Below are 22,036 nucleotides of genomic sequence, written 5' to 3' on the forward strand. Positions count from 1 at the left end.
TCTGATAGTTCTTAGAGGGAAAAATTGTGACTTATTCTTTCGTTCCTTCCTTTGCTTTTATTCTACTCCACCCCTTTTGTATCTCTTTCAGTTTATTGTTACAGAACCACACTATGTAGTGTTCCCTACCTGCTTTGCCTCCCAGTGTTAGGATTGTGGGTATGTGCCACCATGCGCAGCTCTGTGATATTCTTGAAAATAATTATTTATTAAATGATGTGTAAGTACACGTTGGTAGAATATTGTAATATTTTACAAAGCTGTCTTTAGGTGAATGCGCCCTGTAATCTCAGCACTGTAGGTGCCTGAAGCAGGAGAGAAGTACAAACTTGAAAATCCATCCTGGGCATCATGGAGCATCCAAGCTCCTCCATCTGAAAGAAATTTGTAGTCTAATTTGTATTACTAATTAAAATATTCTCAGTCCTAGGGAATGTACTATTGCACATACTGCTCATAAACAATTTTTTGGTGTGTTTGTTAGAGATTAAATCCAGAACCTTATATATGTTAGTCAGTCTGTCAACTACATCTCTAGCCTGCAAACATGAATTTATAAATATGCTAAAGATTGTAGAAGGAACAGTGTTCTGATGTCTCCTTAGTCTTTCTTTCTTTTAGACATTAGTCACTTTTAGCAAGCTAAGAACACAAGCACAAGTTTGTGATTCTGCACCGTAAGTGTCACCTGGCACTTGCTGAAAACGCAGAATCTGATGGATGACCTGTCCTTGTCCTACTGAATTTAAATCTGATGGTTTTGGTTGGTTGGATGGGTGGGTAGAGGAGGAACCTTAGGAATCCTGTAAGAGAAGCTCCCTTCCACTGAACTACATTCTCAGCCCCATAATTTTATTTGAGACAGGGTTTTATTCTGTAGCCCTGTAACTAGCCTGGAAGTCACTATGTAGACCACGCTACTTTGAACTAAGAGATCTAATTGCCTTTGCTTCTCCAGTGCTGGGATGAAAGGCATGGCCCACCATGTCCAGCCCCATAATTTCACTTTAATAGAACTTTTAGTTAGTTCAGAGGTGTTTGAAAGATGAGGAACTAATGACGATCACTAAATACAGAATTATTATTTTTATTTCCAGATCCCTGACATTACTTATAAGAGAGATTCTATCTGGTTCTGTGTTTCTTCCTTCTTTGGATTTCCTAGCTGATCCAGTAAGATGAAAAATTTTTATTTTAATTATAAAATATACTTGAGTTAATTTTTTAAAAACTATTTTATGTGTATAGTACAGTGTTATGAAACATGTGCTTATTTGAGCATCCATCATCATCACCTTCCAAAACTTTGGTCTTAATACCAAAAGCCTATAAATTCAACACCCACAAACAATAATTCCTTATTCCCACTTGAGTCTTTGGTAATTACATACCATGTTTTAGAATTCCTTTCCTTTTCAATTCTCAATAATAATCTATTAAATGTCTGTGTCACATTTTACTCATTTATTTATCCATTGATGAATGAATACTTTGACAATTCTGACTTTGGCTCAGTTGGATTTTCGAAGGAACAGGTTTAATTTAAATGGCAAAGAGAATTGCCCTTTGCTCATCTTTGGGAGTTAAGAACCTCTGATTGTGGTTCTTTGGAGTCCCTCTACATACGTGCAGAACTTTAGTCTGTCACTTGTGCTGTTTACTTTTGTAGTGAGCTTGATAATGTGAAAGTTTTGAGAATTCTTGGCCGAGCATGACAGTGGAATTATTTTGACTTGTGTTTATTGCTTTTCCTTAGGATACTGTCAATCATTTGCTTATCATCTTCATAGATGACAGTCCTGTGAGTATTGAAATATTACAACACTTGTAAGTGCATTAAATTTTGACTGTGTGTACCAACTTGAGTGTGAATTTTACTGAGCTGATAATTCTGTTTCTTCAAAGCCTGAAAAAGCGACTGAACCAGCTTCTGCTTTGGTTCCATTCTTGCAGAAATTTGCAGAACCTAGAAATAAAAAACCATCTGTGAGTATTTTCAGTACTAACGTTTTTAAGATAACAGTTTTAAAATACATTTCTGTATCTTTAACTTACTCTTCTTCTCATATTGTGACAAGGTGCTGAAGTTAGAATTGAAGCAAATCAGAGAACAACAAGATCTTTTATTTCGATTTATGAACTTTCTAAAACAGGAGGGAGCTGTACACGTCCTGCAGTTTTGTCTGACTGTTGGTGAGGCTTCATTTGCATCTCACTCGTATCTTTTTTATACTTGTTAATGCTTTGGTTATTTAGAGCAGATCTGATGTCCCCAGGCAAAATTTTGTCTGCTAGATATTCTAAGAGTGACCGAGTTTCTCTCAGGTGGGGCATGATCTTATCTTTGGCTGCAGTCAAATCCTAGTAGCAGAAAAGAATTATTAAAATCTAACATAGCGATACTGCGTGAAATATCTCACTAACAGTCCAAACCAGTACCACTTTGTCTCCATTTTGTTCAGAATATCAAACTGTAATATCACAGGTCATTGGATTTGTGAGAAACTTTATGAGCTGTCATAGATGGATATTTCTTGGGGCCGCTAACTCAAAAAAAATGACACAGAGACTTATTATTAATTATGAAAGCTCAGCCTATAGTTGAGGCTTGTGCCACTACCTCTCATAATTTCAATTAGCCCATTTATATTAATCTACGTTTGCCTCATGGCTTTTTAACCTTTCTTCGAAGCATCTTTCTTTTCTGTGTCTTCTCCATGTCCTGTGGCCTCTCTCCTGCGCCTCAATTTATCTCCTTTTCTTCTCTCTCTGCCTGGAAGTCCCATCTAATCTCTTCCTGCCTGGCTATTGGTCATTCAGCTCTTTATTAAACCAATCAGAAGATGCCTTGGCAAAGACACATCTTCACAGTGTACCAAAAGATTATTCACCAACATTGCCCCCTTTTTGTTTAAATAAAAAGGAAGGTATTAATTCTAACACAATAAAGTTATATACAATAAGAACAGTTACCAGGTATTGTCTAAATAAAAAGGGCAGGGTTTAACTCTAACATAGTAAAACTAATTGCAATAGGAACAGTTATCAGGTAACAATTATATTTACAATGTCCAGTCTATTTGCATTTAGCAAATTCAGAGAAAATACTCCATTATTTATCTTATCTTGGGGAGTCCAAAGTTTTGTACCTAATTCATTTTCTATCATAACTTGTATTTCTAACCCAAAACTATCTTTTTAGACCTCAAAACATTTTTTTTTTTTGGTAAACAGTTTAAGCTTTTATGCCTTTCTGTAGCACCATTAATAAAAACTCAGAGATAGATATTAGGGTTCAACCTGAAGGTCAGAAAAGCAAAATAGCCAGCCACTGGCTCTTAACTCTACCTCAGTCTGAAATGGTGATCCTACCTCCAGGAATCCTCAGAATGAGACTGTGTGTGAGAGCTGTCTCTTCCTGTCTTGTAATTTTCTCTAGTGCTAAAAAAAAAAAAAAAAAAAATTAAAAAAAATTTTCTCTAGTGCTGGGATTAAAGGTGTGCACCACTATAGCTCAGTTTCTATGGCAAACTATTGTAGCTACTGGGTTTAAAGGTATGTGTCACCACTGCCTGGTTTGTAAGGCTTTTACTCTCTAATCTTCAGGCAAGCTTTATTTATTAAAATACAAATGAAATATCATTACATCTCTCAACCTTATACACTTTACAATTTTTTGTGAGTTTCCTTTTTTAATTTGTTAATAAGGAAAACTGCAACTGTAACTGTCTAGTTTTCAATCTATCAGAGACCTGAGAAGGATTGAGTAAACAGGAAGTACAGAGCCAAACAACTTCCAAAACTACAGAAATTGCAGAAACAGCTGTCTGTTTGATAGTTATAGATGACTACCTGTCTTTCTTTATTATTCTAAATAGCTTTCAAGGACTAGAACTTTACATTACATTTTTAAATGAGCTGCATAGGTACAATAGCTTAAACATATATACAGTATACAAAAATAACCTTAAATTTGTATCAGTATATAAAAATCTATATCAATGTAAAGTATTTGAGACTAGTAGTTGTTCAAAAATAGACTCAACAATCCACCCTTTTATCCCATCATTCTATACTATATCCCCCTTTTTCCCTTCAGAAAAAGATCCATGGATCTAATCTTTATTTAGCTTTCTCCCTGACCATGAGCAGTAACAATTTGTAACCAACCCCTCTACAAGATGAAAAGCATCCATAACCCATGGAACAACTAAAAACCTCCCATCCTACCTCTTGGGAATATGGCTGTTGTGTTCTCTAGACTGCTTCCCGTTGTCTGTGAACAACAGCATCCTTTAGGGAACCTGAGGAACTTGAGATAATGGTTAAGTCCTGGGAAAACTGGCCATTACGTTTGTTAACCAGTCTCTGTGAATGGAGAAATGCAAGGCTTATCTACAGTCCTGGCTGGAATAGTCTGTGAGGCTGAACCATCTCACTCAGCAGCCTTGAAGCTGTTCTGGATGTAGAATTTTGAGGAAACTGTAACAGAGGCTTTCTGAGAGGCTGGATCACTGGGACCACCCATTTTCATTGGTTCTCTTGTTCCGAAAATACACAAACTTTCAAAGGTAACATACAAATCTACATTAACACAAGTAGGGACTGTGTGTTGTACACAAGTCATCCAAAGATGATTTTTTGTTTATGTTCCTCATGTCTACCCGAAATCCTCAGGAGGTCTCCCCTGGTTGATCATGATTAACTTTGAAAGAATCCATAGCTTTTCATTTCCTGTGGAAACAAAAGTGCAACCTTTCTCCAAATGGAACACATTGTCTGACTTCCATTTTGAAGCCAAGATATCCCTAAAGTATCTAGGCTGGTTTAATTTAGCAGTTCTTTCCATGAGCCAGTGTCTCTCAGGAGCTGTTGTTCGCTGTTCATTAGCATTCAGAAAATTCAGAGTAAAGCCCCCTACATGATCCAGATGTCCTTTGTAGTTCTCATCTTTTTTTTTTTTTTTTTTTGGTTTTTCGAGACAGGGTTTCTCTGTGGCTTTGGAGCCTGTCCTGGAACTAGCTCTGTAGACCAGGCTGGTCTCGAACTCACAGAGATCTGCCTGCCTCTGCCTCCCGAGTGCTGGGATTAAAGGCGTGCGCCACCATCACCCGGCTTTGTAGTTCTCATCTTTAAGTGGCTTTTTTTTTTTTAAATTACTTCACTTTCTCTTTAAATACTATTATTTTTAAAACTTTTTTCTATGACTGTCTATACCCGTTTTCTTTCTTCACTAAGCACATTTTAAAACGTACTGTACCTTTTTAGAAGTTTTCTGTGTCTGGATCTGGCTACTAAGCACTTGCAGGGTTTTCTGACCATGTGAGACACTGCACAGCTCAACATAGCGCCCGGTGCTGGTGGGTAGTGCTGGCAGCTGGCTCCAGTCTGTAGGCAGCAGCTGGTAGCCATACTGGTTCCGAGCACTAGTCTGCCTGAGAGCCTGCAGGCGTCGGGAGCTACATCTGGCCCCTGGTCCAGAATTTATTTATTTATTCATTTATTCATTCATTTATTTATTTATTTATTTATTTATTTATTTATTTATTTATTTATTTATTTATTATGTATACAATATTCTGTTTGTGTGCCTGAAGGCCAGAAGAGGGCGCCAGACCCCTTTACAGATAGTTGTGAGCCACCATGTGGTTGCTGGGAATTGAACTCAGGACCTTTGGAAGAGCAGGCAATGTTCTTAACCACTGAGCCATCTCTCCAGCCCCCAGAATTTTTTTAAAAGCTTTTTTAGGCCCTGTGTTTGGATATTCAAGCGCCCATGTTGGATACCATATGTAGACGGAGTTTTCTTTGGACCGCCAGCTTACAAATAACAATTTTGAAAGCTCAGCTTAAAGCTTTGGCTTGTCTCATAGCTCTTATAACATAGATTACTCCATTTATATTAGTCTATGTTTTGCCTTGTTGCTTTTTATGTCTCGTCCATCTTGCACCTTCTGTTTCTTCTCTGTGTTTTGTGGTATCTTTCCCATGCCTTGATTTATCATCTCCTTTTCTTCTCTCTCTGCCTGGAAGCTCTGTCTAACCTTTTCCTGCATAGTAGCTATTGGCCCGTCAGCTCTTTATTAAACCAATCAGAAGGCACCTTGGCAAGGACACATCTTCACAGTGTACAAAAAGATTATTCCACAACAAGCTGTATTTTCATTATTATGTAGTGAGTCATTGGATTTTAAAATAGTGAAAGACCTTTGGTATAAGAAACTAATCCAATCTGTTATTTACAGAAAAATTTACAAATATACTATTTTGTTGTTGCAAATTTATATTGATATTTATACATTTATATATTTTCTTTTAAGATAAAAATCTTGTTGACTTTGTCTTTCATCTGAGTTTTCTACTCTCAAGTGTTTTTTAAAAGCTTAAAATAATTAATTTGATTGTATTTGTTGCTTTTAGTTAGAATAAGAAGATGAAGTTTTCATGATCGTGTTTATATTAAAGTAATTTTTTCCATAATCTTTCTTTGATTTGTTAGAGGAATTTAATGATAGAATTTTGCGTCCAGAGTTATCAAATGATGAAATGCTCTCTCTACATGAGGAATTGCAGAAGATTTATAAAACATACTGCTTGGATGAAAGTATCGACAAAATCAGATTTGATCCCTTCATTGTAGAAGAGATTCAGAGAAGTAAGTCAAAGATGGCAGAGAATGGATATTCTACATCTATCCAGTTTTCAAGTTTTCTTCATATGTTTTTTTTTCTATTTTAAAAAAAGATTTAGACATAACTTATTTATGGGGAGGTTCTCTTATTATGTAGCCCTGTCTATCCTGTAATTCACTTTACAGACCAAGCTGGCCTCAAACTCAGTGATTTGTCTGCCTCTGCTTCTCTGGTGCTGGGATTAAAAGCCTGGGTCACCACACCTGGTACCTTATTACTTTCAAGCATGTGCACACACACCCACACGTGAGCATAGGTGCCCTTGGAAGGCAGAGGTTTCAGTTCCCTCGTGCGCTAGAGTTACAGGTGTTTGTGAGCTGCCCAACAAGGTTCTGGGAACTGAACTACATTCCTTTGCAAGAGCACTATGCACTCTGGATTGCTTTCTGTATTCTTTACTTATTCTCCCAGCTGTGGAAGCTACATGGGCAGCTTAAGTTGCCATTTTCTTCAAATACTTAGAGATCTTTTGTTAATTTTCTTAAAGAATTTTTTTACATGCTTATTTTACTAGCAAGATGAAAGATTTGAGGAAGAGGAATGTTCACTATTTGCATAACTGAGGCAGGCATGGATGTGCATATCTGTAATCCTAGCACTTGGAGAAGGAGGCAGGATGACCACAGTTTCAAGGACAGCCTGTACAAGTTCCAGTACAGTCTGGCTGCCAGTAAGATCCTGTCATTTAAAAAAAAAATCCATAAAACAAAAGACTCATGTAACTAATGTTTGTCAGAACTAGAGGTAGGTTATTATCAGTTCTTATTCTAGTAAGATTTCTTGTGGTGGTGTTTCTTTAAAACATAATTTGTATGTTTGTTTTACATAATGAATTTTAAATGACTATGTTTTATTTCTGTTATTCAGAAATAATTTGTACAATCAATTCTTTTTAAACAGTTGCTGAAGGCCCATACATAGATGTTGTGAAACTGCAAACCATGAGATGTCTTTTTGAAGCATATGAACATGTTCTTTCCCTCTTGGAGAACGTGTTTACCCCTATGTTCTGCCACAGTGATGAGGTAAGTTAGGCTTTCAACACAGGACTTTATATACTTCATAGTGGCTCTGATAGCTTTAGGTTAAGTGATTTAAGCAGCAAAATAAGTTTAAAAAAAAAAACAAGATGAAGTAAGATAAAGTAGTATATTTCAATATCAAATACTGGTTTAGTTAATCCTAATTTGTATTTATTGTTTTGAAGTATTTCAGGCAACTTTTAAGAGGTGCAGAATCGCCAACACGTAATTCCAAATTCAACAGGTAGGCATATTTAACTGTGGTGTGTACTGGTTTTGACTTGCTGTCGCTGATCATTCTGTGATAGCATTATAGTCTTTATCAACTGTTTGAATGAAATCCACCTGCTAGAGATATGTAAGTCAAAGGTTTCAGCTTCAGTGGTGGAAGTTTTCTTTGGCTTTTATGAGCACCCGTTATCTTTAGCACACCTCTTTCTAGTTTTAAAATAGAAAAAAGAAAGGCAGGACGGAAGTACAGATACTAATACAGCCATTTAAAGTATGTTCTGCCAGCAGAGGCAGAAGGGCTGCCATGAATTCTGTGAGACCCTGCCTTAACACACACACACACACACACACACACACACACACACACACACACACGAACATTCGCACACATACACTATCTATCACTAATAAATCTGCAGTAGCCTTTTAGTGATAATACTATCTCAGCTCCCTGCTGGCACAGATAAGTATGTGCTTATAAAGCTGGTTTTCTAGACAACAGACTATGGCCATGTCAGTGGTTTTCTTAACATGATAGCAATATTGGATTTAAGTTTAATAATTTCCAATAAACATTGTTAATTAATTTTTTAATACTAAAAAAGTAAAATACGTTTTTTATATTTATCTGAGTTTAATGTTGACTGTCACACTTAAGAGGACTCTGCTTCTCTGATACTTCAGGATTCGTTTATCTAAATAGAATCAGTAGAAGACTTTGCTAACATTCTTTAGCTAAAAATTTAGAGTAGCCGTGATGCTGTGCTGTTAAATGACTTAGAGGATATCAAATAGTCTCCTTTCTTTTGTTTAAAAGTGAAATTTTAGTGCATATAGCTAATTCTGACCTACTTTATTGTATGTTCAAAGCATAACTCTTGAGGAATGTTTTGCTTACTTTATAACTTCAAGTATTCTTTAAAAAGTTGTGGATTTTTGTTTATTTGTTTGGGATCAAGTCCAGGGCTTCATACTAGGCAACAATATTACTACTGAGATCCTTAGCCCTCATACATTTTGTTGTTTGTATGAGACAAGAACTCACTGTATAGTCTAGGTTAGCCTCAGACTTGAACAGTGCTAGGATTATAGGCATAGGCATGAGACACCATCCCTGGAAAAACATTCATTTTTACTTCAAGCCAAAAATACATTAAGAAGCACATATGAGTACATCTAACATGGACACAATTCTGTATTGGAAAACCTGAGCTGCTGTTTGTTAGCTTAGTCTTTACATATTTTCTGCTGTATCAAATGGTACACCTAAGGAGAAGAAAATGCTGAATTATTTGCTGACATACTGTTTTCAAGAATGCTAGTAATCTAGATTGCATATATCCAGCCATGTACTAGTCTTTCTTCCCTGTATGGTGTGATTTATAGGATTTCTTCCTCTTGCAAAGGTGAAGGCTATCCACTTGTATGACTTTTAAGCGTTTTAAATTTGATGTTATATTCTAAAGTGAAACCTATTTAATATCTGGGCTTTCTCTCTCTCCTCCTCATATAATCTCACATATCTGATATTGCAGAGGTAGCCTAAGTTTGGATGATTTCCGGTAAGTCTTGAGCATGTGATTTTTCTTTCAGTATAAATTGTCTGTTTTAATCTAGAAAGTTTACCCCAAGAAACCTAGGTGCAACTAAAAAGGAAAAATAAGAATCTCTGTGCTGCCCCTGCTCGTCTATAAATTATTTAGCATAAGTTTTTAAAGTGGATCTCTACCTTGATTCTAGAAATATTTTCAAAATAACATATAATTATGAAATAAAATATCCTAATACTATTAAGATAGTTTTATTATTTATTTACCAGTATTTTATTTTTCAAAGTTGTTGACTCCTTTTGGGGGTAAGTAGGGTTACTCATTCTACAGAACAATTTTTATAATATTTGTGTTTAAAGAATTGTGGGTTTTATTTTTTATTTTCTTGCCCCAAGTATATAATGACGTTTCTGTGAGTATAGGCATAGTCACAAATGAGACTTAAAAATATGTCATAGTTCAAAACCTGCTTTGTTTTTAGTCTTTAAATCCTGGAGCAGCCTGTCTAGGCTCTAGAAATTTTGCAATTTTAATATTTTAATAAAACCTGGTATGTTTGAAATTTGATCAGTATTGTTTTATATCTCTAATTGTTGAATTATTTCAGTAGATACGTTTTGCCTATAGGAGTAATAGTTTCCATTGAGCTAAGTAGTCTAAACAAGTGGTCAGATTTTACACTGGTCTCTGGTGGTAGTCCGCAAGTTTTAGGTTGGATAAAGTTAGAGTTTGGTTTACCGAGACCTAGAACATCTGGCCCCAGTAGATCATTTCCTGATGCTTTTAGACTTTCTCTCCTTTTTTCTTTCTAGCAATTTCTGCTTTTAGAAATTCACTTTTGAAAAAATTGTAGAACTAGTATTTAATGTTTATGGCAGAGCGAGCTGCTTCCTTGGAGATATGCCTGCTTTTAGTCTTCCATCATTGCTAACCTTTCTCTCTGGCATCTTTCTTTTGTTTGTATTACTTTGAAGTTAACTATATTTGTTTTATACCTGATTCCTTTTGGAATATGAGATTATAAAACTGAATTTATTTGAGCATTTGTCATAGAGGTGGATTATTTTTCATCAAGTTTTGTTTAAAAAAATGTAATGGGAAGATCATAGTTTTATATTTTCATGTTGCATTCTTATTTTAGTGATTCAGTTCTTCTAAATCAGTGGTTCTCAACCTTCCTCATGTTGCGATCCTTTAATACAGTTCTCATGTGGTGACCCCCAGCCATAAAAATATTTTGTTGCTACTTCATAACTGTAATTTTGATACTGCTGTGAATCATAATGTAAACCTCTGATATGCAATCCCAAAGGGGTCACGACCCAGAGTTGAGAATCACTATTCTAAATGGATGTACAGTTTTTAAAAAATTGTTTGACAGATCCATACATGTGTATGTTTTGACAAAATTCTTGTGGCAATGAGAACTATATACCAGTAGGGGGCTGTCATTCTCTCAAAACTTTTAGTTCAGTTAATGTTTAGAAGTTAGCATTAGCTACATTTCAAATGTTTGTTAGTAAATTTTGTCTCATTTATTGATACAAAGAGTTAATATGTTCTGACAATTTTGGTTCCTGGATGCTGAAACTTATTCTGAGTCTGAAAACTCCAAACATTGTTAATTTTCCTTTAATTTGCTATTTCAAAGCTAGTTTGCTTTTTTTTTTTGCTATTGTGTATAGTACAGTAGATGCCAATAATTTACTATGTACCTGATACATTTTTGTTTAATATTTAGAAGCACACAAAAAAGAGGAGAATCATTTGGAATCAGCAGAATAGGTAGCAAAATTAAAGGAGTATTCAAGAGTACTACAATGGAGGGAGCTATGCTGCCCAATTATGGTCTGACAGAAGGTGAAGATGACTTTGTAAGTAGAAATTCTTCAATTAAAAAAATTCAATTTGGGGCTGGAGAGATGGCTCAGTGGTTAAGAGCATTGCCTGCTCTTCCAGAGGTCCTGAGTTCAATTCCCAGCAACCACATGGTGGCTCACAACCATCCGTAATGGGGTCTGGTGCCCTCTTCTGGCCTGCAAGCGTACAAACAGACAGAACACTGCATACATAATAAATAAATAAATAAGTTTAAAAAAAAATTCAATTTGATATTTCTACAATTTTGTGCTTCAATATAGCATTAAGTGTGAGGTATGGTAACTTATTTTCCCTATTCTTTATTTTCTTCCTTTAGACTTCCTTTATATATTAATGTTTATTCTTTCATTAGTTTTGTAGTTTCATTGTACTTATCCCATTAAAATTCTTTTCTTAGACCCGAGTTATTGATTATTAAAGAAAATAAGCCCAGGAATTTCCAGTAGTCAGTTTACGACCTTTGATATGTGCTTGTGTGTGTATGCTTGTATGTGTGCAGGTGCATGTGTGTGTACACCAGAGGATGAAGTAAGGTGCTGTTCACCTGGCAAGGTGCACCTCTTTTATTTTTCTTTTCTGAGAGAGAGAGAGAGAGTGTGTGTGTGTGTGGTGGTACATGTGAAATTGAGAGGACAACTTGGGAGGAGTCGGTTCTCGTTTTCCACAGTGTAGGGCTTGAGAACTGAGCTCAGGTCACCACGCTTAGCAGCAAGCCCCTTTTCTTACTAAGCCATTTGCTGGGCTTATTTATTTATTTATTTATTGAGATAGGGTCTCTCACTGGCTTGGAGTATTCCATTGAGACCCAAGGATCTGCCAATGTTTGCCTCCCTAGTGTGGGGACTATAAGCCTGCACCACTGTTTTTTGTTTTTTGTTTTTTTAAACAGGATCTATTACCTGGAAATAGTGGTATATACCTTTAATCCCAGTATTTGCAAGGCAGAGGCAGGCAGATTTCTGAGTTTGAGTCTATATAGTAAGTCCCAGGACAGCCAGAGCTACATAGTGAGAGCCTACTTCAAAACAAAACCAAAAACAAACAAGTAGATGAATAAGTCAGGGTCTAAGTGTAGCCCTGGCTGGTGTGGTGCACTGTGTAAAGCCAGGCTGGTATTGCCTCATCTCCTGGGGTTAAGAGCATACACCTCCACTCCCAACTCACAGCTTTCTCTCTGTCCTGGGGATTTAACTCAGGTCTTTTTTGTTGGCAAGACAGGCACTTTATGGAATGAGTCATCTTCCTAGCCCTTTATCATCTCTTCACTGGGCTTCCACTTCAGTCCTGATGTTATCTCTTTCCACCCATATGCTTCAGGAGTGTTTGCGTTGTTATTAGAGGCCTTAATTTCCCATTGCTTAGACTGTGGCACTTATACATGTCAGCTCTCAGGCCTCATCCGGGACTTGTTTGTGTGTATTTCGCTTGCCATGCTGTTGTACCTTTCTGACCTTTGCACATGCAGTCCTGCACGATGGGCCTTTCCTTCTGTTCTTTATACAGAAGGCTTCGCTTTACCTTTACAGTTCGCCTGATGTGCATTAGCCTTTACCTGAGCTACCACCAGAACTTAGCATTTTCTCACGTTGTGACCTTACTACTGTCACGTTACTATTTTGAATATATTATTTAATTAATACATGGCAATTTTACTTATTTGTGATATAGGATATGATAAATAAATATGTAAATATAATCCATATATGCAATGAATAATGATCAGATCAAGGTAATTGATAGGTCTAACTCCTGATAATTCCCATTTTTAATTTTGGAAGCGTTCACTGTGCTCTCCATTAGTTATGTTGAAGTCATTGTTAGTAAGCATAGTCATTGTATTGCTTCTGGAGCCAGCACAGGTGCTAAGGATGATGCCACTTAGAGTTTAGAAGGCACTGAACAGGTCGTACTGCTGATCTTATCACAGGCCACATGCAATACTGTGCTAGTTAGGACCTTGAAAATTGTTTTTCTAGGAATTGCTAATCTCCCTGGCGTCTGATTTGAAAAGTTGAAATGATATTTGGTAGTGGTACCTACTTGCTAAAATCCAATTTTATTGTGATTTGAAATCAGGACCATCATATCTGTTGTACGTGGGGTATAATTAGTAGAGTTAAACAGGCAATCTGCCTGAAGTACTTAAGAACGATGCTTGGAGTACAGTAAGCGCTTGCACACTGTATAGCACAGTATCAGGGCTTATAGCTCTGTGGCTACAAGAGACATCGTGGTAACTGGCTCAGGGATGAAAACCTGGCATATGGGATTATGACTGCCTGAGTCAGTAGAATCATGTGTTCAAGACTAGCCAGAGCTGAGTGAGACCTTGTCTTACTTCAAAACAATTGGAACTACCTGAAAATATGCTTCTTTCCAAGTTCAGAACTAATTTACAAATAAATTTCTGGAATCTAATATGCCCATTAATAAGTTGACAGTTAAGCACGTACAGGAAAGCGAAACATAGGAAACATTACTCTTAAGTAAGTAGAGTAAGTAAGTAGAGAACCTCAGCTAGTCTTTTATCTCTGTCTTCCTTATTCCCCACACTCTTCTTAGAGGGAATCTTTTTGAAAATAAAACAAAATGGAAATTACTTAGTTTACTTTATTGACATTTTGCCTGGATATGGTGGTATCTGCCAGTAATATCAGTGTTTATGAAAGTGAAGCAGGAGGATGTTCAGTTCAAAGCCAACCTGGGCTATGTAGCATGCTACCTGTTTCAAAAAGCAAACAAATAAATAAGGTAAACATTAACATGACTAAGAGATGTGTAGGTGACCATAGACTCAGAAGGATTCAAAAGAACTATGCTTATAGATGATCTTTTTAAAAGGAATTATTTTGTTTTTAGATATTAAATGAAATTATAGATGTTTATGACTTTAGAAGCAAAGAGGTAAGAAATCTCAATATACCAGGTATGGTAGCACTTATCTTTAATTCCAGCACTTAGGAGACAGAGTCAGGTGCATCTATGTGAGTTCAAGGTCATTCTGGTCTACATGCCAGTTCCAGGACAGCAGGGTCTCTCCACACAGAAAAGCCCGATCTCAAAACAAACAACAATCTAATTCTGTAGAAGTAGATCCTTTTTAGATCTGCATTTGAATTCTTTTTGTTGCAGTGAATATATTTAGTTGAAGTAAATACTTTCATAAGAATGTTTTCAGGAATGGAGTTACTTCTTCACAACTGTTTATGGTTCATTGTAGAAATACGTTGCCCAGTTTCAGACAGATTATGCTGACACACATCAGGCATGTGTCACAGATCCATCCTCTCTGTGTCAGCTACATCAATGGCGCGATGCCTTTTGTTTAACCTTATACTCTGAAATGGAAGATAGGAGTATCAAGGTTGAACTTTTTATATTTAATCTTTTATGTTTTCCATAATGTAAAATGTCTCTTCTCTATTTTCTTTTATACTTTGATCTATATATGGTATCATGAAACATAGAGTTGATGCTAGTCACTTGTTAAGTTTAACTTTTTGCCGGGTGGTGGTGCATATCTTTGATCCCAGCACTTGGAAGGCAGAGGCAGGTGGATCTCTGAGTTCGAGGCCAGCCTGGTCTTCAGAGTGAGTTCCAGAACAGCCAAGACTGTTAACATAGAGAAACCCTGTCTTCAAAAACAAAACAAATAAAAAACTTAACTTTTTGTCTTGACTTTCTCAGAAAATTCTACATACCTAGTTTTCTAAGTTAAAAAAATGAATGTATTAGAAACATTAAGTTCACCGATCCCGTTTTCCAGATTGAAGAAGGTATTGTGGTAATGGAGGATGATTCTCCAGTAGAAGCTGTGAACACACCTAACACTCCTCGAAACCTTGCTGCGTGGAAAATTAGTATTCCATATGTAGACTTTTTTGAGGATCCCTCCTCTGAAAGGAAGGAGAAAAAGGAGAGAATACCTGTGTTTTGTATCGATGTTGAAAGAAATGATAGACGAGCAGGTAAGATGTCTGAGTTCCTAAGATGCTCTGTATCTGTCTTTACTGACTGTAAACTTGTTGCTGTTTGTAACTGTTGAATGAGATTCCAGGTAAGTGTCCAGAGCGCAAAGGGAGTGAAAGGGTAGTGTTTCCTAGGTTACGTGCTATCAGTTGGCTGATTTGTTCAGCCAACACTGAGTGGTTCTTGATTCAAGACTCAGAACCCAAGGAAGCTTATATAATATTCTTTCGCTGTTTTGTTTTTTAAGATTTATTTTTATCTTATGTGTGAGAGTTTGGCTGTATGTATGTATGTATATATGTGCCTGGTTTCTGGAGGTCTAGAACTGGAACTACAGGTTGTGGTGAACCACCCTGTGAGTGCTGGGAACCAACCCTGGATCCTCTGAAAGAGTGGCCAATGCTCTTAGCCACCAAGCCATTTCTCTAATCCCTCTTTTTACTGGTTTTGTTGCTGTCATCATTAGCTAGCTATTATTCATACATTTGCCACTGTATTAAGTATTATACAACTTACTTACTATATTAATTTTATATGGGTGGGTGGCACACATAGAGAGGTCTCTTTCTACCATGTGGCTCCCAGCTATCAAGCTCAGCTGTGCTGAGCTATCTCTCCACCTTTATTATACAAGTTTAAACAGCATTCCCTTTCCCCATTTTTTTTCATGTTAAACATTTTTTAATATTTTTTTCATGTAATATATTTTGATCATATTTTTCCCTTTCCCACATCTTTCCTCCCACCCTCCTCCTTCCCCCTTTTTTTGTTAATGGCGAAGTAGAATTGGATGAACTGTGATCACAGACAACTTTACCACATGTCTTCATGTTTTGCTGTCTCAGGTGTGGATGGTAATTGAGAACTGAACAGCACTGACAGCAGAGTAATCACTCGCCACTCAGCTTTGTTGAGCAGGTGGGGCATTCAGTATAAAGGGAATACGGAGTCTTGCACATTTGGGGACTGACGAACAGGAACTTCAAGGAAAGCTCAGGAAGGGGGAGCATCTGTGAGGTGAAAAGGGGGAGGAGAGACTAGTTAACTGAGGAGCAGTGAAGGCCAGTGATCGTCATTTCTCTTACTGGATTTTCCCAAAATATTTTCAGAAACTAATCCTAATTCAGGAACACAGAACATAAAATCAGATTATTCCGAGTAATAATTCTGGAACTCACTCTGTAGACCAGGCTGGCCTCGAACTCAGAGATACACCTGCCTCTGCCTCCTGAGTGCTAGGATTCAAGGTGTACTACCACCTGGTGGTCAAATACTTTTGTTATTGACTTTTTGAGCAAACATTTAAAATTTTTGTGCTCTATTTCTGAGAGTTTGACTTAATAATTAAAATTTAAAATATAAACATATTCTAAAAATAGCTATAGCCATCAGCATGACAGAACATTACCGTCCACGCCCAGGAAGCTTGACCTCCAGAGGAGGAAAATGTGTGTCATTTTCATCACTTGCTACACTGATGTTTACTGCGCAGGAAAATACAATTCTCAATTTTATGGGCTGATGAAATGACTCAGGACAAAAGAAGGTGCTCACCCACCAAGCCTGGCAACCTGATTTACTGCTCTGGGACCCACATGGTGGAAGAGAGAACTGTGTTGTCCTCTGACTTTCACATATGTGCCATGGCACGGCATACATGTGTATGCAGACAAACATATATAAATAATTTTGTAAATTTTAAAAATAGTAATTGCATACTTTTAAAAGTTCCTACTAGCTTTGTGATTCTATTATCAAAAACCATCTGTTTGCTTGTATTATCATAAAAATGAAATTTATCAATTCCTTCTAGATAATTTAGAATTAAAATATGAAATGAAATATGATAATGTGATAAATAAAATAAAGATTGTAATGTAATACTTCCATTTTAGTATTATTGTTTCACTTTTTGTAGTGGGTTATAAAATTGCTTATTTTTAACTTACAGTTGGGCATGAACCTGAACATTGGTCTGTCTATAGAAGATACCTTGAATTCTATGTACTTGAATCAAAATTAACAGAATTTCATGGTATGTTGTTTTCTTAATATAAAGCATAATAATTCAGTGATTGGCCTTCTTGAAATGTCTTGTACCAGATTTTTTTTTTACTTTAATTAAGTGTACCAATTGATGTTGACAGCTGTATGTAGGTCTGTTGAAAAGATGAATGTTGGTTTTTTTGCCTTTTTTATATCTATATTTTAAGTTTTTTAATGTATATTGACTTTTTTAAGTAATAAAAGTTTAAAGCAGCCGTTTGTACATAAAAAATTGCTATCCACCTCTCTGTGTGAAGATTATTTAAAACATAGTCATATCACTACAAGACAGTATTGTGAATCTGAATTTTCATAGCAGTTTCAAATAGTGTTTAAAGTAGCCAAAACAGTAAGAACTTTATGCACCAATTTCAGGCACATTTCCCGATGCTCAGCTTCCATCCAAAAGGATCATTGGTCCCAAAAACTACGAGTTCTTAAAATCAAAGAGAGAGGAGTTTCAGGAGTATCTGCAGGTACAGCTCCAGCTCGCATGCTCAAATTGAGACATCAGTAACTCCAGTTTGTTTCTCTTCTCTTTATGCTTTTTCCTGTTTTCCTCAATTATTTCTTCTCTTTTTAATTGCATATATTTATTGTATAAAGTTGTTTTTATTATGCCATTACCATATGCACGGATGATGTATTTTGTTCATACTTACTTCACTCATAATCCTTAATTCTCTTTTCCTCCTTCCCCACCTCCTGCTGGTTGCTTTCTTCTTCCTACATAGCCCTCTTCCGTTTTCATGTCTTTTTTAAAAATGCACAATCTTTTTTAAAGATTTATTTATTTATTATGTATACAATGTTCTGCCTTCATGTATGCCTGTATGCCAGAAGAGGGCACCAGATCTCATTAAGGATGGTTGTGAGCCACCATGTGGTTGCTGGGAATTGAACTGAGGACCTCTGGAAGAGCAGCCAGTGCTCTTATGTGCTGAGCCATCTCTCCAGCTCCTTAATATACAGTTTTATGAGGGAAAATGTATAGTGTTTATCTTTCTGAGACTTGCTTATTTGCTTGACATGATGAGTCCAGTTCCATTCATTTTCTGCTAAATTACATCACTTTGTTCTTTGTGACTGCATGAATCAATAGTGTGCATACATAATACATTTGCTTATCCATTATCTGTTGTTGATGCATGCATAGTTTTGCTCTGATTTTGTAACTTGGCTGTTGTGAGTAGTATCATGGTAAACATGGATATGCAGATGTCTCTTGTTCATGCATGCTTTGCTCTGTAATACCTGTCCACAAAAATTAAAACATACTTTTTCTTTTTTTTTTTCAACTCACTTATTATGTATCAGTGTTCTGCCTACACACCAGAAGAGGGCACCATATCATTTTAGTGGTTGTGAGCCACTATGTAGTTGCTGAGAATTGAATTCAGGACCTCTGGAAGAGCAGCCAGTGCTCTTAACCTCTGAGCCATGTCTCTAGCCCAACATATGTTTTTCTGTGTAGATTTTAAAATGAACTTTTGGCTGGTCATGGTGGCACACATCTTTAATGCTAGCTAGTACTTGGGAGGCAGAGGCAGTTGGATCTTGGTGAGTTTGAGGCTAGCCTGGTCTATATAGTGGGTTCCAGGACAGATAGAGCTACATAATGAGAACTTGTCTTGGGGAAAATATCATATGTATACTGTTTGTATTGTATTTTTTTGATACTGGGGATCAAACTCAAGGTTTTGCATATGCCAGCTAAGCATTCTAACACTGAGGTATATCCCTGATACTCAGTGTTTTTTTTTTTTTTCAAATTAACAACCAATAAAATATTAGCTATTTCTTGAGAGGGTTTTAATTAGTTTTATGTTAATTAAAATCTTGACTTAGGAAAGAAAACCTTTTGGTATAAAAAAATTAAATGTATTCTAAGAATGTTGGACTGTGTTTGATTTTATGCTTAACTTTATCAGCTTAGGAATTATCCTTTTCACTTTATTACTTAGTCCTTTTTACTATACAGTTTGTAGGTTTTTTTTTTTGGTTTTCTGGGTGGGATCAGCTTTCAGAATTGACTTCCCATTTTTCTCAGTATATGTACATTGTGTTACATAAACACTGCAATCGTTTACTATATATGCATATATATACTACATGTATGTATATTATTTCAGTGAATAGAATAGGAAATACATTTTGATGACTTAAAGTTTTTTGCTTTTTCTTTATTTACTTTCGTTATAGATCAGTTTTGATTACCCTGCCATAGTTCTAATCTGTTTCCCTCCTTTGTTCTGTTCATTGAAGAAACTTCTGCAGCATCCGGAACTGAGTAACAGTCAACTTCTGGCTGACTTTCTCTCCCCAAATGGAGGGGAAACACAGTTTCTTGATAAGATACTTCCAGATGTAAATCTTGGTAAGTCATCTGGAGAAAACATATATAAGAACAATGTTTTCAGACTAGTGTAGAAAAATGGTTTTGATAGTATGGCACATGATGAATTCCAAAGGACTTCTTTTGAAGTTAGAGATACGTTTTCCTTGTTATTTTACCAGTCACTTCTAACCTCTTGTTCTATCACAGAAAACTGTTAATATCCCTGCATTTATGTGTATATTTACATAAAGTCATGTAGCACAACAGTGCTTTATTTAATGAGAGATTGCTTGCATGACAGTGGTCCTTTAAATTATGTCTCCTCGTGACTTATAGCTGTTGTAAGTTTATGTATGTGCACTCTCTGAAGTTTGTGCAACAAAATCACCAAGCAGATTTCTGAGAATATATCCCCAAGAGCTTGAGTTAAAGGCAGCTGTGCGCTGCTCAGCATGGACTGAGAACCAAACTCAGGTCCTCTGAAGAACATCAAGTTCTCCTACAGCTAAACCATCTCTCCTGTCCTGTTGAAACATTGTTATAAATTTTTTTCTGGGCAAAGCATGAAGCTAATGGTAGACCATTTGCTTAACATGTGAAGACCTGAGGGTTGGTTCTGGCACCAAACACACAAAAGGAAGGCAGTGAGGAGGGAAGGAATAAATGAGTAAGTGAGCAAACAAACGGGCGTTAGGTCATATAGACATCAAAATAGAGAATTCGTTGTCATCTCATTATTGTATACTAACATTTACCAGCAGTAAGCTTCTTAGATCTCTGCTACAAACTCACGACTTAGTTTTACAATAAATCCCAATGTATCTGCAAATTAGTTTGGGGTATCACCTTTATTAGGAATTTCTGTTGAAGAATGAAATGATGAATTATAAATACTCTATACAGCTTTGACTTTTTATTTGATTATTTACTGTTTAAAACTACCTAGGGAGATATTCATGTAGACAATTAAACAGTTATGTTATACTTTCACAAAATTGATATTTTATTTTTAATTACAGGGAAAATTATAAAGTCTGTTCCTGGAAAACTAATGAAAGAGGTGAATTACTCATTTATGTATACTTATAAATGATGGTGATGTACTTAGTTACCGATGAATTGTATGGCTTCTGTGATATTAAAAGTGCTTATCTCCTCTGTCACTGCAGAAAGGTCAGCATTTGGAACCTTTCATCATGAGTTTCATTAATTCTTGTGAATCTCCAAAACCTAAACCGAGTAGACCAGAACTGACTATTCTCAGCCCCACTTCTGAGAACAACAAGAAGGTACTTACTACATATTGTTAGAGAGGCAGTAAGTGATGCACAGTGCAGTGTAGGGGAGGGGTGTGCAGGAGGCTGCACGGGATGGCCATAGACTGTGGCTTTGCAGCCTTCCTTTTCTTACTGGTTTTAAAAAATTCTCCACTATTCTGTCTGCAGCCCGAGCCTTTTCCCATTCCTTGTCTTCCTTCAGCACTGATGCGGTTCTCATTCTGTCTCCAGCATCGTCTAACTCTCTCCCTTGTTCTTCTGTTCTCCTTGTTTCCACTACTTCTGTCTCTCTTTATTCATCCTGATCCGTCTCCAGCCATGCCTATTTAGTTTTTTGTCTTTCTGTTATTTAAACCCATTCAGACTTTTAAGAGTTGTGTTACTTTTATAATTAAAAAACAGTTCCTTTCCAAGTCTCCTATTGTTTTCTATAATGGCTCACTGTTTTCTACAGACAGTTTGAGACCTGTCTTCTCCTGTGTTGAACATAGAAATTTCATTAAAGGCCATAGAGAAAAGCATGCTCAAGAGGAGAAATTAAAACATGAGTCTCAAATTTTTCCTCTCCTCAGTCTTTATTGTAAGCTGTTCTCAACCCTAGAGACAGACACAGACAGATACAAGTGCACACCACCTGGCTGGTAATATCCACTCTCCTGGATTGAGAATGAATCTTCATGCTGAAACTAAAAAAACAGCTTGAAGTTTTCGGAGGCTCTCCTTTAGGTCCTCCGCTCTGTGCTTATGCTCATACTCACGAGCGGTGGAACATTAGCTCTCTGATGAGCAGCATCACAGAACTTTGTCCAGGGGGAAAGGAAAGGAACGAGGAAGTATACTGGAGTGGAGTGTGAATTTCATACACAGGGGGTACATTTGCAAAGTTAAGGCAGGTAGTCAAACTGGAAATTTATTTTGCTGATGGCTTGTGAATGGGCTCATTCTTTAGGATAAGAAATTTTGGCATTATATAACAATAGGGTCATCATGTGTTTATACTCATGTGTTTATAGAAGAAAGTAAATTAACA

General features: G+C 36.5%; 1 protein-coding gene across 5 annotated transcripts in view; it reads left to right on the forward strand.

Moving 5' to 3' along the window:
• Snx14 (sorting nexin 14) overlaps positions 1-22,036 on the forward strand; it is a 57,125-nt gene that overhangs the window by 27,244 nt on the left and 7,845 nt on the right. For 3 of the 5 annotated variants that reach the window (XM_050118909.1, XM_050118911.1, XM_050118910.1), the window contains exons 9-22: positions 1,098-1,173; positions 1,757-1,801; positions 1,906-1,986; positions 2,079-2,193; positions 6,500-6,655; positions 7,593-7,717; positions 7,900-7,958; positions 11,237-11,369; positions 15,143-15,344; positions 17,297-17,380; positions 17,767-17,867; positions 19,657-19,768; positions 20,749-20,789; positions 20,899-21,018. In XM_050118909.1, the coding sequence (XP_049974866.1) occupies positions 1,098-1,173; positions 1,757-1,801; positions 1,906-1,986; positions 2,079-2,193; positions 6,500-6,655; positions 7,593-7,717; positions 7,900-7,958; positions 11,237-11,369; positions 15,143-15,344; positions 17,297-17,380; positions 17,767-17,867; positions 19,657-19,768; positions 20,749-20,789; positions 20,899-21,018 (1,450 nt within the window). Of the gene's footprint in view, positions 1-1,097; positions 1,174-1,756; positions 1,802-1,905; positions 1,987-2,078; positions 2,194-6,499; positions 6,656-7,592; positions 7,718-7,899; positions 7,959-9,480; positions 9,508-11,236; positions 11,370-15,142; positions 15,345-17,296; positions 17,381-17,766; positions 17,868-19,656; positions 19,769-20,748; positions 20,790-20,898; positions 21,019-22,036 lie in introns of all 5 variants that reach the window. The other 2 variants (XM_050118907.1, XM_050118908.1) reach the window with 1 other exon arrangement.

Source organism: Alexandromys fortis, unplaced genomic scaffold (assembly GCF_014885135.2).
Source record: "Alexandromys fortis isolate MF-2015 unplaced genomic scaffold, M_Fortis_MF-2015_v1.1 scaffold_164, whole genome shotgun sequence".
Lineage (NCBI taxonomy): Eukaryota > Metazoa > Chordata > Mammalia > Rodentia > Cricetidae > Alexandromys > Alexandromys fortis.